The 16,879-nt window shown below is 52.7% G+C and overlaps 2 protein-coding genes across 4 annotated transcripts in view; both read left to right on the top strand.

Moving 5' to 3' along the window:
* LOC120764002 (tetraspanin-15-like) overlaps window positions 1–10,892 on the top strand; it is a 41,393-nt gene extending 30,501 nt beyond the window's left edge. For both annotated transcript variants that reach the window (XM_040087662.2, XM_040087663.2), the window contains exons 10-12: window positions 3,006–3,241; window positions 9,322–9,415; window positions 10,792–10,892. In XM_040087662.2, the coding sequence (XP_039943596.1) occupies window positions 3,006–3,241; window positions 9,322–9,367 (282 nt within the window). In that variant the 3' untranslated portion in view covers window positions 9,368–9,415; window positions 10,792–10,892. The remainder of the gene's footprint in view (window positions 1–3,005; window positions 3,242–9,321; window positions 9,416–10,791) is intronic.
* Window positions 10,893–10,918: 26 nt separating this feature from the next.
* Window positions 10,919–16,879, top strand: part of SLC4A5 (solute carrier family 4 member 5) — a 34,808-nt gene continuing 28,847 nt past the window's right edge. For both annotated transcript variants that reach the window (XM_040087658.1, XM_040087660.1), the window contains exons 1-2: window positions 10,919–10,983; window positions 15,354–15,483. In XM_040087658.1, the coding sequence (XP_039943592.1) occupies window position 10,983; window positions 15,354–15,483 (131 nt within the window). In that variant the 5' untranslated portion in view covers window positions 10,919–10,982. The remainder of the gene's footprint in view (window positions 10,984–15,353; window positions 15,484–16,879) is intronic.

Raw genomic sequence — 16,879 nt, forward strand, 5'->3', positions numbered from 1 at the left:
ATCCAAAGGAACCAGGAGCAAAGCCAGGCTTTGGGATAGAGCTGAGCTTTGGAATTTTACACGGGGGCAGGAATCAGGTTTAGAGGAATCACGGAATTCTTCGGGTTGGGAGGGACCTTTGGAACTGTTTCATTCCATGGGCAGGAATTCCCACGATTCCCAGTGGAAGTTTTATGGATTCCCTCGTTGTGTGAAGCTCCTGGGATTTATTTGCCCTCTGGAGTAGCAGCTTTTCCATGGATTTGCACCCCCCGGACACTCAAATCCCACAGCAAAAAGCCTGGAAAGGGTCGAATTCCAGCCAGGAAGAACGGGCACTTCCCCAGCTTCCAATGGCAACAATTCCCAGGCAGTTCTCCCAGATCCCCATCCCAGAAAAAATTCCTCTTTTTCATTTTTCCAGCCCCAGCTTTGCTCCGTTTTGTTCCCGTTTTCCCCCGCAGCGACTCTTCCCGAGCTCCGCCGTGCCGTAAAATCCACGGATCCGCCGGCGCTCCGGGAAAACGCGGCGCCCTCGGATATTGGATGCATCCATAATTCCTGACAGCTTCCACCATTCTCATTAAGCGGAAGAGGGAATTTAGGGCCGGGCTGGGACGGGAATGGGATCGTAACTCAGCCGGCAGCGACGGCTCTGGGATTCGGGATCCTGACTGAGAGCTTCGGAGGGTTTCATTCCCTTCCAGAATTCCCCATTTTCTCTGGGATTCGGGATCCTGACGGAGAGCTTTGGAGGGTTTCATTCCCTTCCAGAATTCCCCATTTTCTCTGGGATTGGGGATCCTGACTGAGAGCTTTGGATGGTTTCATTCCCTTCCAGAATTCCCCATTTTCTCTGGGATTGGGGATCCTGACTGAGAGCTTTGGAGGGTTTAATTCCCTTCCAGAATTCCCCATTTTCTCTGGGATTCAGGATCCTGACTGAGTGCTTTGGATGGTTTCATTCCCTTCCAGAATTCCCCATTTTCTCTGGGATTCAGGATCCTGACTGAGAGCTTTGGAGGGTTTCATTCCCTTCCAGAATTCCCCATTTTCTCTGGGATTGGGGATCCTGACTGAGAGCTTTGGAGGGTTTAATTCCCTTCCAGAATTCCCCATTTTCTCTGGGATTCAGGATCCTGACTGAGTGCTTTGGATGGTTTCATTCCCTTCCAGAATTCCCCATTTTCTCTGGGATTCAGGATCCTGACTGAGAGCTTTGGATGGTTTCATTCCCTTCCGGAATTCCCCATTTTCTCTGGGATTGGGGATCCTGACTGAGAGCTTTGGAGGGTTTAATTCCCTTCCAGAATTCCCCATTTTCTCTGGGATTGGGGATCCTGACTGAGAGCTTTGGATGGTTTCATTCCCTTCCAGAATTCCCGATTTTCTCTGGGATTCAGGATCCTGACAGAGCGCTTTGGAGGGTTTAATTCCCTTCCAGAATTCCCCATTTTCTCTGGGATTCCTCGGCAGGCAGGATCGCTGTCCCAGACCTGGCTCTGTTTCCATGGAATGCAAACACAAATCTTTCCTGGAGAGAAAAACGACAGATTTGCCCCAAACTCCCCCATTTCAAAGGGTTTTTCCGGTTTCCCGGGATCGGGGTTTGGATCGGGAGCGATGACAATTTAATAATGGGAATGAGGCCGCAGCCAGACATCCGTGGAAATGGGATTGTGACGCCTCAGTTCCCAGGGATTGGCCGTTGGATGGGGATCGGCACAATCCCATTATCCCGGCCGTGTCTCTGGGCTCTCCCGGAGTTCCTGGAGTGACGGAGCTGTTCCCAAACCTCCCACACAGGATGAGACATTCCAGCCTCGTTCCAGGCCCTTGGGATAACGGGAGATTCCCAGAGATTCCCGGATGTTTCCCCTCAGCACCTGCAGGGCTTTTTCCAATCCCGAATTCCCAGAGCTGGGAAAGCCCTGGAACCACGCGCCAGCCTGGGATTGATCCCGATCCCAGGGATCAGCTGGGAAAGCAAAAATCCGGGAATCCCAGAGGATCCGTGGGAAGAACTGGGAAAGTGGGAATGGGGCAGGAGCCAACGGAGGGCTCCAGGGTGGGCTCGGTGCTGGGAGAGAATTCCAGGGATCGGGTTTTCCGCTTTTTCTGACTTGGGGAAGCTGTTAATCCATGGAAGTCCCTTTGGGATCCACTCCCGCGTGGATTTGGGAAGGAAAGAGCAGCCCTGGAGTTTGGGGTGGGATTCTCTGCAGGGCCCAGCCGCCATCAGCGCTGGGAGAGCGTTCCCAGGGATGGGATTTCCTGGCTTGGGGATCCAGGGAAACCCCCTCGGGATCTGCTTCCAGGTGGATTTGGGAAGGAAATTCCAGAATTCCGGAGCCCCTCTGCTCTGGAGCCGGGCTGGGAGAGCTGGGAATGTTCACTGGGAGAAGGGAAGGATCCAGGGATCCATGGAGAGCTTCCAGCACGTTCCAGGGCCTGAGGGAGCTCCAGCAGAGCTGGAGAGGGGCTGGGACAAGGGATGGAGCGACAGGACACAGGGAATGGCCGCAAACCGGGAAAGGGGAGATTCAGATGGGATTTGGGATGCAATTCCCAGAGGAGCTGTGGCTGCCCCTGGATCCCTGGGAATGCCCAAGGCCGGGTTGGAGTCACCTAGGACACTGGGAATTGTCCCTGCCATGGTGGGGACATGGATGGGATTTGAGGTTCCTCCCACCCAAAACCATTCCAGATTCCATGTGCAGGTTTGGGTGGGATTTTGGGAAGGAATTCCTGGCTGGGCTGGAATTCCCAGAGCAGCTGTGGGTGCCCCTGGATCCCTGGGAGTGTCCAAGGCTGGGTTGGGATAACCTGGATCTCTGGGAAGTGTGGGACCCCTGGTGGGACCGGATGAGCTCTGAGCTCCCTCTCACCCCAAACCCATCCCGGATTCCGTGCGCCGGTTTAGACGGGATTTTGGGAAGGAGCGTTGGCCGCTCCCGGATTCCCGGAATTCCCAAGTCCGGGCTGGGTTGGGAATTGTCCCCGAGCCCTCTGTCGCTGTCCCGCAGGTGCTGGGCCTGGCCATGGCCTGGCTCCACTGGCAGCAGCTCAACGAGATCCATTCCCGCCTGGATTCCGTGGATTTCCGGCGCCTGGAAGCGCGGGATCTCAGCTTCGCCTCCCTGGATCTCCGCGGCGCCGGCTGGTGCTGGTGCCTGCCCAGGGAGGGCGGATACGTCCCGGTGAATCCCGGGAATGCCGAGGAGGAGGAGGAGGAGGAAGGAGGCGCCTGCCACAGCCAAGTGTGAGGAGGACTCGGACTCGGAGCGGAACGTGGGGAAAAATGGGAATTTTCCTCTCAGCTCCCCAAGTGTCTTTGGGAAAACTGGGAGAAAATGGGAATTTTCCTCTCAAGTCCTGAAGTTTCTTTGGGAAAACTGGGAGAAAATGGGATTTTTCCTCTCAGCTACTGAAGCTTCATGGGGAAAACTGGGAAAAAAATGGGAATTTTCCTCTCAAGTCCTGAAGTTTCTTTGGGAAAATTGGGGAAAAATGGGAATTTTTCCTCTCAGCTCCTTAAGTGTCTTTGGGAAAACTGGGAGAAAATGGGATTTTTCCTCTCAGCTACTGAAGCTTCTTGGGGAAAGCTGTGAAAAAACAGGGTTTTTCCTCTCAGGTCCTGAAGTAATTTTTGGAAAACTGTAAAAATTGGGGTTTTTCCTTTCATTGGGAAAACTGTAAAAAAATACGGGATTTTTCCTCTCAGCTCCCAAAGTTTCTTTGGGAAAACTGTGAAAAACTCTGGTAATTCCTGAACCCTCCCTAGACCGTGAGATGGGATTTGGGTTTTTTTCCCCAATAAATGGAATTTCTGTCACGTTTTCCAAGGTCTCTTCCGCCCCGTCAGGGGCAGGAGATCCTCGCTGGGTTTCCTGCTGATTTCCTGGGAAAATCAGGATTTGGGAAAAAAAGATCCCAGGAATTTCTAAAGCCAGGATGTGTTTGTTTGGGATATTCCTGGGGTGGAGGAAATTCCCTGGAAGTAGCAGGTAAGGAATTGCCTTTCCCAGTGTTTTACTCTTGTAGCTCGATTTGTCGATCCAGGTGGGAATTCCCTCCTGGATCGATTGGGATCTGGGAATTAAAAACTGGGGATTGATTGCTTCGGCCCTGGGGCAGAGGAGTTGCAAAAATAGGGAATTTGTCCCCAAAAATGTGGGGGTTTGTGCCAAAAACGTGTGGTTTTCTCCCCCCAAAAAAGTGGGGTTTTCTCCCAATGATGTGGGTTTTTATCCCATAAAATGTGGGGGTTTTTATCCAGAAAACCCCAGTGGATCCCTCTGCCGAGGCCCCAGGGCCTCATCCATGAGCTGGGGAGGGCAAAGCTCTCCCGGGAGCTGGGAATGAAATCCTGGGAATGGAGACAAAAAGGGAAAGGGAGAAAAGGGAAGGGGAAACGGAAAATGGGAATGGAAAAAAAAAGAAATTAAAAGGAGAAAGTGAAAGGAGAAGGGGAAAGGGGGGGAAAAAGGAAAAGAAGGAAAAACGTGAAATAAAAAAGGGAAAAGGAAAAGGAAAAAAATCCAAGGGAAAGGAAAGGAAAAGTAAAAAAGGGAAAAGGGAATGAGGGAAAAGCGTGAAAAAGGGAAAATGTTGAAGGAGAAAATGTGAAAGGAAAGGAAAAAAAAGTGGGAAAAAAAAGGAGGAAAAGTGAAAGAGAGAGGAAGGAAGTCAGTTCTCCCCAAGAGCAAAAGGACTCCTGTGGAAATTCCCTGGCAATTCTCATGGATTTGGGATATTTGGGAAGCGGGAGCTCGGATTCCCAAAGCTGGAATGCAACTCCCGGGCTCTGTCTCCCTCTCCCGACCGTTCCCGGCTTCCCTTTAACCGGAGCAGCCCCGATTCCCAGCAAGGCCTGGAAAACCCCTCTGGATCCGGGAATTTCCCGCTGGGAGCGGAGCTGGGGTACCTTGGGAATATTCGAGAACGTTCTGGCCAAAATCCGGGAGTTTTGGAGGTGGAAAAGGTAAAACCTGGGAAGCGCAGGGATGAACTCGGATATTTCGGGAATTATTTCCATGTGGGCTCCAGGGATTTCCCTTTGCTTCCTTCACCCCCCTCTCTCTGGGAAATTTAATAAAAACTGGGAATTTAATAAAACCTTGAGGGATGCAAGGTGAGAAATTCCAATAAATTCCCATGGATTTGGTGGGGAAAAGTGAAATTCCATTATTTCATCTTGATTTCCGGGACAAAACCTGCATTCCGATTTGCTGGCAGGGATGGGAGCGGGTTCTCATCCCGGGATTCATCCCGGGATTTTTGGGAAAAATGAATTTCCCTGCGGCTTGGGCTCCCAGCCCAGCGTGGAGAACAGAACGCCTGGAAAACGGGAAAAGTGAAAATGGGAAAAGCGAATGGAAGCAGGAGCAGGAAATCCCGAAATCTTTCCTCAAAATCCAACATTAACAAGGGCACTGAGGACATTCCCAAATTCCCACTAAACGGAGCCGTCCCTGCTCCATGGGGAAGGGAAAATCCAACCCAGCTGAAAACGGGATTTGGGATAAAGCTGGGATCCCACCCGCACTGGGCCATGGGATCATTCCCAAGGGAAAAGCCCCGATCTGGGAGGAGTCCAGAGCTCCAATCCCATTTCCCAATCCTGGTTTTCCCTGGAATGAAGCGCTGGGTGCCATTGGATGGGGATTTATTGATATTCCCGATAAAAGGCTGGAGGGAGCGGAGGAATCCGGGTGGAAACGGGAGCGGAGCTGTCGCTGAGGTTCCTGACCCCAAACTCATGGATGTGGAAAGGAAAATGTGGAATTGGGAATAATTCCAGGGGCAGCCCTGACCCTAAACCTGGCCAGGCCCCTAAACCTGCCAGGGGCTGATCCCGGCTCTCCAGGGGGTTTGGGATCATCCCAGTGAGGGGATTTGGGATCATCTCAGTGCTGGGGATTTGGGATCATCCCAGTGAGGGGATTTGGGATCATTCCACTGAGGGGATTTGGGATCATCTCAGTGCTGGGGATTTGGGATCATCCCAATGCTGGGGATTTGGGATCATCCCAGTGCTGGGGATTTGGGATCATTCCACTGAGGGGATTTGGGATCATCCCAATGCTGGGGATTTGGGATCATCCCATGGATGGATGTTTGGGATCATCCCACTGCTGGAAATTCCTGCCATTCCCTAAGATCCGCACCCAGAGCACGGGACTCAGAGCAGTTCCCTTCCCGAATCCCTCAAAAACGAGCCAAAATCCACGGGAAAATAAAAAAATCCCCGCACAACCCCGGAAACCCCAAATCCCGCAGGTTGGGGTGGATTTCCCATGTCCCGCTGCTCCCACATGGAAAACCCATCCCTGCCCGGGGCCGGGTCCCGTCGGCTCCGCGTCCTCCCGCCCCGTGATCCTCCGCGCTCCCGGCATCGATCGGCGCGGCCAAAATCCATCGGGAGCCGGAGCCGCCGGCACTGGCGTCGATGGGATGTTGGGAAGAGCAGCTCTGACTCCAGGCGATCCCGGCTTTCCCTGAACCCGCTCCGCAGCCCGTTCCCAAATTATTTTTTGGGGGAGCTCGAGGTGAGTTTGGAAGGGGAAATTCGTTTTTGGGGGGGTTTGATGGGAACGGCGGCGGCGCTTTGCTTTCCCTGCCCGGGTTTCCATGGAATCGGAGTTGGGCTTTCCAGCGGTTCTGCTCCGGGTTGGTTTGCAGGGATTTAGGGGGGAAAAGCTCCGTGTGGGAAATACCCGAGGGAAAAATCCCAGATCCTCCAACCCCGGAATCGATCGGGACCTTTCATTTATCCGTGCCTAACAAAGCCTGGCTTTACCCCAGGGGTGCTTTGTGCTTCCCAGCTCATCCGGATTCCCAGAAAAATCCCGTTTTTTCCCCGTGTTATCCCAGCTGGAAGGGTTTGTATCCCAACCCATCATCCAGGAACCTGCCGGAATTTCCTGGGGATTGTGATCCTTCATCTTTCGAAAGGTCATTTTTAGAGTGAAAATATTCCTGCCTGAGGCTGGGGAGTGTTTTCCTGCTTTTTCTGCTTTTCCAGCTTCCTAAAATCCTTGGGATTCACCCCAGAAAGTTTTTGGGAAGCCAATGCTTGTGGATGAGGTTATCCCAAAACTCCCCAGTCTGGGTTTTCCCTCCAGAGGAAAAACCCTGAATTTGTTTGCCCCAAATGGAATCAATTTCTGCCAAAAAGGTCGGATTGACTGAAAACTTCCCGAATCTTGGAAATCTAATTTAAATCTCAGGATGGGGATTTGGTCTGGGATAAATGGGATTTGAGCTGGGCTGGGATAAACTGGACTTGAGCTGGGCTGGGATAAACTGGACTCGAGCTGGGCTGGGATAAAGTGGGTTTGATTTGGGATGAACTGGATTTGACTTGGATAAACTGGATTTGATTTGGGCTGGGATAAACTGGATTTGACTTGGATAAACTGGATTTGATTTGGATAAACTGGATTTGATTTGCACTGGGATAAACTGGATTTGACTTGGATAAACTGGATTTGATTTGGACTGGGATGAACTGGATTTGACTGGGATAAACTGGACTCGAGCTGGGCTGGGATAAACTGGGTTTGATTTGGATTGGGATAAACTGGACTCGAGCTGGGCTGGGATAAAGCGGATTTTCCCAAGGGAAGAAGGGTCAGGAATTCACCCCCAGCGGAGCCCACCCTGCCAGTTCCTGTTTTCCCAGGGTTTTGGCTGGAGCTGGGATTTTTCTCCCCGAAATAGATGGAAAATGCGGGAATGCCGCTCGGGATCGCCCTCCAAGTGACTTTGGGAGGCATCGACCGGGCGGCCGGGAATAGAAACAGCGGAGCCCGGGCAGCCGAGTGTGAAAGGCAATCACTGGAGGTCAGCTAATTAGGGAGCCGTTAATTAATGAATTGATAATCAACGTCCCTGGCAGAACGCCGGAAAAATCCCACCAGAATCAAACAAGGAAACAGCTGGAAGTGGAAAGGAAATGTGGGATCGGGGATGGGGGAAGGAAAATTTGTGCTGGGAAATCCCTTTGGGATGTGCGGGGTGACCCCGGAATAACGGGGGGCTCTGGAATTTCGGGAAATTGCAGGGAAATGTGGGATTAGGGACAGGAAAAGGAAAATTTGTTCTGGGAAATCCCTTTGGGATGTGCGGGGTGACCCCGGAATAACGGGGGGCTCTGGAATTTTGGGAAATTCCAGGGAAATGTGGGATTAGGGACAGGAAAAGGAAAATCTGTGCTGGGAAATCCCTTTGGGATGTGTGGGGATCACCCCGGAATAACAGGGGGCTCTGGAATATCGGGAAATTCAGGGAAATGTGGGATCAGGAATGGGGAAAGGAAAATCTGTGCTGGGAAATCCCTTGGGATGTGCAAGGTCACTCCAGAGTAACGGGGAGGGCTCTGGAATTCCTGGAAATTCTTGTCAGGAATTCTGCCAGGCTCTGGAATTCCCAGAAAGTCCTGTCAGGAATTGCGCCAGGCTCTGGAATTCCTGGCAATTTGTGTCAGGAGTTGTTCAGGGAAACCTCTGGAATGTTCTCCTGCACTTCATGGACCCTCTGAGCAGCAGGAACTGGAGGCCGGGGATGGAATCCTGGGGAAATCCGGCTGGAATTTTGGGAATATGGGGAGAGGAGAGCTGGGGTGGCACAGGACAGGACAGGGTGGCACAGGGTGACACAGGACAGGGTGGCACAGGGTGACACAGGACAGTGGTGGCACAGGGTGGCACAGGACAGGACATTGGTGACACAGGGTGACACAGGACATTGGTGACACAGGACAGGGGTGGTACAGGGTGACACTGGACATTGGTGACACAGGACAGGGTGGCACAGGGTGGCACAGGACAGGACATTGGTGACACAGGGTGACACTGGACATTGGTGACACAGGACAGGGTGGCACAGGGTGGCACAGGACAGGACATTGGTGACACAGGGTGACACAGGACAGGGTGGCACAGGGTGACACAGGACAAGGTGGCACAGGGTGACACAGGACATTGGTGACACAGGACAGGGGTGGCACAGGGTGACACAGGACAAGGTGACACAGGGTGACACAGGACAGGGTGACACAGGTCAGGGTGACACAGGGTGACACTGGACATTGGTGACACAGGACAGGGGTGGCACAGCACAGCCGGGGCTGAACCCGGAGGTGTCGGAGCGCCCCCGCTGATCCCAGGGAAGCTCCCACCGGGAATCCCGCTGGGATATTCCCGGGTGAAGGATTCCACGGCAGGGAGCTCCTGACAGGTGCTGACAGAGCTTCTTCCCCTCCCAAATTCCCTAAAAATCCCAAATCCCACCCAAATCCCAAATCCCACTCAAATCCCGTTCCCAATCCTTCCCCAGCTCCCCCCGAGCAGCGGGACCATGCTGGAGGATGAGGACGGGATGAGCGAGCGCGGCCTCGGCGGCTCCCGCAGGAGATTCGAGGATGAGGAAGGTGAGTGAAATCCCGGGAATGTCCCAGAATGGAGATTTGGGGATGAGGAAGGTGAGTGAAATCCTGGGAATGTCCCAGAATGGAAATTCAGGGATGAGGAAGGTGAGTGAAATCCCGGGAATGTCCCAGAATGGAAATTCAGGGATGAGGAAGGTGAGTGAAATCCTGGGAATGTCCCAGAATGGAGATTCAGGGATGAGGAAGGTGAGTGAAATCCTGGGAATGTCCCAGAATGGAAATTCAGGGATGAGGAAGGTGAGTGAAATCCTGGGAATATCCCAGAATGGAAATTCAGGGATGAGGAAGGTGAGTGAAATCCTGGGAATATCCCAGAATGGAGATTTGGGGATGAGGAAGGTGAGTGAAATCCCGGGAATATCCCAGAATGGAAATTCAGGGATGAGGAAGGTGAGTGAAATCCCAGGAATATCCCAGAATGGAAATTCAGGGATGAGGAAGGTGAGTGAAATCCTGGGAATATCCCAGAATGGAGATTTGGGGATGAGGAAGGTGAGTGAAATCCCGGGAATATCCCAGAATGGAAATTCAGGGATGAGGAAGGTGAGTGAAATCCCGGGAATGTCCCAGAATGGAAATTCAGGGATGAGGAAGGTGAGTGAAATCCTGGGAATATCCCAGAATGGAGATTTGGGGATGAGGAAGCTGAGTGAAATCCTGGGAATGTCCCAGAGTGGAGATTCGGGGATGAGGAAGGTGAGTGAAATCCTGGGAATATCCCAGAATGGAAATTCAGGGATGAGGAAGGTGAGTGAAATCCTGGGAATATCCCAGAATGGAGATTTGGGGATGAGGAAGGTGAGTGAAATCCCGGGAATATCCCAGAATGGAAATTCAGGGATGAGGAAGGTGAGTGAAATCCCAGGAATATCCCAGAATGGAAATTCGGGGATGAGGAAGGTGAGTGAAATCCTGGGAATATCCCAGAATGGAAATTCGGGGATGAGGAAGCTGAGTGAAATCCCAGGAATGTCCCAGAGTGGAGATCTGAGGATGGAAGAAGGTGAGTCAAATTCCAGGATGAGGAAGGTGAGTGAAATCCCGGGATTTCCTGGATGGCAGCGGGGTCTCCGTGCCTGTGGATCCATCCGAGCTCCCAGCAAATCCCTGGAAAAGGCTCCTGGGAGTGCGTTAGGCCTGGTGGGAAGAGGGAAATCTCCTCCCTGCCTTTTTTACCTGGAAGTTTCCACCTGGAAACGTGAATTTTCCATTCCAGCTGCGGCTCCATCCGCACCATTCCCACCAGGAATTTTTCTCCCAACGGGGGCGGTTTTGTTCACCCCTCCCGCACCGTCCTCCCCCTGAAAACGGAATTTCCGCGGGAGCCGGGATCCCCCTGACGCTGTCCCCGTTCCCAGATTTCCACTCCATCTACATCGGGGTGCCGGTGCCGCGCGGGTTCCGCAGGAAGCGGCGCCGCCGGAGGTCTCCGGGCTCCAGCCGGGAGCGGAGCGAGAGCGAGCGGCACTTCGGGCACCGCGAGCCCTCGGACACCGACGACGGCGGCCAGGGCTGGCCCGAGAGCGCCAACGACAACGCCAGCAGGACCAGTGAGTTCCCGAAAAACCAAAACAACCGGGAAAGGGCTTTGGAGCGCCCTGGGATGCGCGGTCGGATCGCCCGGGATGCGGGATTGGACCGGCTGGGATGCGCGGTGTGGGCGCCGCTCCTCCCGCCCGCTCCCGGGTTTGTTCTTCCCATTTAAATGGGATTTGGAGAGGTTTTCCTGCTGGAATTGGTGTTCCACATGGAACTCCAGGAATCACACCTTGTTCCCGATGGGTTTTTCCCGTTTAAATGGGATTTGAAGTGGTTTTCCTGCTGGATTTGGGGTTCCAGAAAATTTCTGGGGATCACACCTTGTTCCCGATGGGTTTTTCCCATTTAAATGGGATTTGGGGTTCCAGAAAATTTCTGGGGATCACACCTTGTTCCCAGTGGGTTTTTCCCATTTAAATGGGATTTGGAGAGGTTTTCCTGCTGGATTTGGGGTACCAGACAAAATCCAGGAATCACACCTTGTTCCTGATGGGTTTTTCCGGTTGAAATGGGATTTGGGTGGGATTGGAAAGGTTTTCCTGGATGGAATTGGAGTTCCAGAAAGTTTCTGGGAATCACACCTTGTTCCTGATGGGTTTTTCCCATTTAAATGGGATTTGGATGGGTTTCTCTGATGGAATTGAAGTTCCAAAAAACCGGGAACCACATCTTGTTCCCTATGGTTTTTTCCCCATTTAAATGGGATTCGGAGGGGTTTCCCTGCTGCAATTGAGGTTCCAGGAAACTTCTGGGAATCACACCTTATTCCCGATGGGTTTTTCCCGTTGAAATGGGATTGGGGCGAGTTCAGAGGGGTTTTCCTGCTGGAATTCAGGATCCAGACAACTTTCGGGAATCACACCTTGTTCCCGACGGGTTTTGCCGCTCCAGGGAAATCTCCTTAGGGAGGATTAACATTTTGCACGGGAGAGCGGCTGCCGAGCCCTTCCATGGGCTGGGATTTTTCCAGCCCCCCCCCGCTGGGAATTTGCATTCGGGTTCGGGCCCAGCGGGGCGGGCGGGGGCTCGGCTCCGCTTTTCCCTTCGGGAGCCGAAGTTTTCCAGGTTTTTTTTTGCACGGGAAGAAGTTTTTTATTCGCTGGTGGCTCCTTCGTGCCCTCGGCGGAGGCGGGAGCGGGAGCACGTCCCCTCCTTTTCCTTCTTTTCCCGTCTTTTCCCCTTATTTTCCCCTCCTTTTCCCTCCCTTTCCCTCTTTTTCCGTTTTCCCTTCTTTCCCCCTCCTTTTCCCTCCTTTTCCCTCCTTTTCCCTCCTTCCCACAGGCACCAAATTCCACTCGCAGATAACTCCGGGCTGCTCTGGGGCCTTGGACAGAAAATTCCATTTAATGGAGGAAAAAAAAAAAACCCACCCCAAACCCCCTCAGCCCCACAAAATCCCGGGAAATCTCCCTCATCCCGGTGCTTTTTTTTTTTCCCCTGAAAAAATAAACCCTTGATTCCGGAGGGGCTTTTCCCACCCCGCCGCCGGTGGGAAGGAAAAAACCCCGCAGGGAACGACCCCAAATGTGGGAATTCTGCGCTCCTCTCCCGCTTCCCGCTGCTTTTCCAAGTGCATCCCGGCGATTTGGCAACTTCCCGTCATGGGAGCCAAAGGAGAGGGAAGGTTTTTATTCCCGGTAATCTGCCCCCTAAGCCGCGGGAGTTTAGCGAGCCGCAGTGGATAAAGGATAAAGGAACTCCGGGGCTTTGGAGTTTTTTGGGATCGCGCGGCGAAGGTTTGGGGTTAAGCCGGGGAGAAATGGGGGAAGAAAAGGAGACGACTCCAGGTAGGGTTTGGGGTTTCTGTTTTTGTTTTTCCCAGCGCTCCGTGGCGGCCGCGGTGGGAGGGGGAGAAGCTCCATGGGGTTTTTTTTCCTATTTTTCCCTTCGGAAAAGCAACCTGGGAACTTCCAGATGAACTCTGGGCACTGGGATCCAAAGCTTATCCCCAAATTAACCAGGGGAGCTCCCGGCTCCCGCTGCTCCTGGGCGGAAAAGTTGATTTTTGAAAGGGTCAGAAATATCCCAGAGCTGGGGGTTTCTCGAGCAGGGAAGGAGCGTTGAATCCCATGGGATGTGCATCCCGGTCTCCTGGGTTTTGGGGAGGTGGGGACTCGTCTGAGGCAGGAAAATCCAAGGAAAAGCTGTGCAGAATCCACGGCAGCCCCTGGATAATGCTGGACATTAAACCAGGCTTGGTCCCAGCCGGATTGCGGAGCCCCGGAAGCTCCACATTCCCTCATTCCCCAGTTTTATCCCATTTTATTTGCTCTTCCCAAAGCCAGAGCGGGAATTTCGGTTTGGAAAAGGATCCGAGGCCAGGTTTTGTTGCTGGCTCGGGGCTGGGATGCGAAGGCGCGGCTGCACCTCGGATAAAGGAGATTTAAATCGTTCCTGTCCTGTTTCCCGTGGGAACGATCCTAAATATTCCCTGGGAATCCGCACTGGCTGAAATCCCAGAGTTTTCCCGTCCTAAAATCCGGCTCAGGGAGATCTGGATCCCCCTCAAGGAGCAGGGGCTGGTTTCGGGGTGGTTTGCGGGGTTTGGCCTCTGCCCCGTCACTTTCCCCCTCTCCGACAAACCCCTGCTGCTTCCCGGGATTTTCCACGCTGGATCGGATTCCCAGGAATGAAAAAGCCCCAGGCAGGGAGCGCTGGGCGCTCTCCCGGGCGTGAAAGGGTTCTCCAGGTGAACAATTCCCAGGAATTCTGGCTGCCTGGCCGGGCCCCAGCGGGGTTGGTTGAGCACCTCGGGGAGGGAGGGAAGCACGAGCTGGGAGCTGGGAGTTGGATTTGTTCCCTAAAATCTGGGAGGATAAGGAACAGAAGCTAAAAAAAGCTCTTTCTGTCCAAGATTTCCTCTGGGTTTCGGGGGTGACACAGCCCCAGGTGAGGCCCCGGGAGAGGGAGAGGAAGGAAGGATCCATTTTTAAACCCCCAAAGAGATTTAAAATTTGGGCAGAGCCGGGAGCAGCGACCCCAGAATCGAGGGCGAGAATTCCAAATCCCCCTTTTTCCCACCAGAGGTCCCACACAGGGATTTCCAGCAAAATCCCGATTCTTATTTTTTATTTGGTTTTTTTGGTTTTTTGTTTTGTTTAGCTCATCAAATTTGGGGTTTTTTTGGGGGAATTTCGGGCTTGGCCGGGGACGGGATTGACCAGAATTTCACCCATTTCATCCCTTTTCCGAGAAAAACCGCCAGGCTTAGGGAGCCTGAAACCCTCCAGGCACGGAGCCCGGCTCCAAAACTCCCGGGAATATTAATAATCATAATAACGGATTCATGGGAATGGCGGCAGGGCTGGAGCGCGGGGCTTTGGGCTCGGCTTAGAGGGAATTAAGCGGTTTAAGAAGGCTGAGCCTAAAGGGACATCCTCTTCTCCTGGGGCCTGGGCTCCTCTGCTTTGTGCGGGAAAAGGGGAAAATTCCCGTTTACCCTCCATTTATCCACGGCAATTGAATTCCCTGATTTTTGAGGAGCTGCATTACCCAGCTTTGTTATTCCCAGCTTGGAGAAAAGGAGGATTTTGCCCCAAAATTCACATTTTCCAAGCCTGGATCATTCCTGCTGAATTAGGAAATGCAGGATTTCATTCCAAACTCCTCATTTCCATGGATTTCAGGTGGATTTTCACCTCTTCCTTGGAGCATCCCTGCCACACCCGGGGCTTGGATTTCTCCCCAAGTCCACCAAAACTGGGAAGTTTTGCTGGAAAAACCCCGAGGATGGAGAGGGTTAAGAGCAGATCCAAGTTTTTTTTTCCTTTCCTGGGCGTTTGTCACCCTCCCGTGGGCGCTGGGAATGTGCTGGGATGGAAAAGCCTTTTCCCACCTGGCAGGAGCTCGGAGGGTGCCGTGATCCCAATCCCATTCCCGGATTGCTCCGCAGGGAGCAGGAGGCCATAAACGCCCATTCCCAGTTGTTGGCAGGAAAAAAAAATGGGATTTTCCCTGCAGGAATGATGGATTTGTGTCATTCCCCGCTTCCCCTCGGGAGTGCAGCGGGAAAAGTGGGAAATCCCAATGTGCCCTGCTGGAAGGGTTTGGTTGGGATGGAGCCTGGAAAAACGGGATCAGGGGGAGGGAAAATGTGGGATAGCCCTGGAAACTGGGAACAGGAAACTCCTGGAAAAGGGAATTTGATAGGAATTGGTTCCTGGGCCTTTTTCCCACTCCGCCTTTCCCCAGCGTCCCGCATCTCTTCCCACAGGGAATTCGGGATGGGATCATTTGGAGTTCCCTCACTCCTCCCTTTAAACATTTTGCTCCGATTTCTCTCCATTTTTATCCCTTTTCTGCCATCCCAAACCACCCCCGGGTGGAATGGAGCGGGATCATCCCGTTTCCCATGGAATTAGAGCTCCTTTCTCCCTGGCAGTGTCCCCGGCCGCCGAACGGCTCCGTTACATCCTGGGGGAGGACGACGAGCCCCCCAATCCCACGCTTTTCACGGAGATGGACACGCTGCAGCACGACGGCGACGAGATGGAGTGGAAGGAATCCGCCAGGTGAGCCGGGATTCGGGAACGTGGCGGGGGGAAAAATCACATCCCAAAAAATCCCCGCCTGGAAACGGGATGGCGGAACGGGCGTCGGCTTTAGTGGCGTTAAAAAGGGACATCCCTGAGTCAGGGAAACGCTGGGAAAACGGGATTTTGGAAGGGAAATGGAAATGGAATATCAGGGAATGAGCATCAGGGAAAAGGGGACGTTCCTGAATCAGGGAAACGCTGGGAAAACGGGATTTTGGAGGGGAAATGGAAATGGAATGTCAGGGAATGAGCATCAGGGAAAAGGGACATCCCTGAGTCAGGGAAACGCTGGGAAAACGGGATTTCGGAGGGGAAATGGAATATCAGGGAATGAACATTGTTTGTTATGGTGTTAAAAAAGGACATTCCCAAATCAGGGAAATGCGGGAAAAATGGGACTTTGGAGGGGAAATGGAATATCAGGGAATGACCATTGGGGAAAAAGAGATGTTCCTGAATCAGGGAAATGCTGGAAAAATGGGATTGGGAGAGGGGAAATGGAAATGGAGTGTCAGGGAATGAGCGCTGGGGAAAAAGAGATGTTCCTGAATCAGGGAAATGCTGGAAAAACGGGATTTTGGGCGGGTTCAAAATTGGAATATCAGGGAATGAGCGTTGTTTATAATGGTGTTAAAAAAGGACATTCCCGAATCAGGGAAATGTGGGGAAAATGGGATTTTAGGGGGATGTGCACCTCAGCTACATCCTGGACACGAGCCAGATTTCCCAGCTTATCCTAAATTTCCTCAAATTGGATCAATTGCAGAGCCGGAGCTTTCCCCCCTCCCAGACACCAGAGCCCTGCAGGAAGGGCTGGGAGAGTGAAAAAACGGGATGAGGTTCCGAGAAACTGGAGAATTCCAGCCAGGAAATGGGAATAAAGAACATTTTCCCAGGTTTTTTTTTCCCCTCCACATTTTTTCCAGCTGGGCCAAGAATGAATCTTTTCCCACCCCTGATCCATAAAAAACCCTTCCCACCTGCTCCATCCTTAATAAAATTATCGAAGGAGCTGCAAGTGGAATTTGCTTCATTGGACCGGAATCTTTTCCATGGGAAGATCCCAAATCCAAGCGGGATTTTCCCTTCCCGACCTCAGCTGCGTAAGGACCAGCGGGGTTGGGGTTTTTTGGGAAGGGTTTTGGGCAGGAGGTCCAGGTGTTATCCCAAACCTTTTCCTGTGGGATTTCCCAGTTTGGGTATGGAATTCCAACCTCAGGGACTGGGATAGTTCGGGATCAGGCCCGGTGGATGCCCATCCCAAATTTTGGGCTGTTTTTTTCCATCAGCCAAAATTTGGGAAGCTCCTCAGGATCCCCCCGGTTCCAAACCCTGCTCCCACTCTGCAGTGTCTGGATTCTGTTGGTAAAAT

Source organism: Hirundo rustica, chromosome 28, assembly GCF_015227805.2.
Source record: "Hirundo rustica isolate bHirRus1 chromosome 28, bHirRus1.pri.v3, whole genome shotgun sequence".
Taxonomy (NCBI): Eukaryota; Metazoa; Chordata; class Aves; order Passeriformes; family Hirundinidae; genus Hirundo; species Hirundo rustica.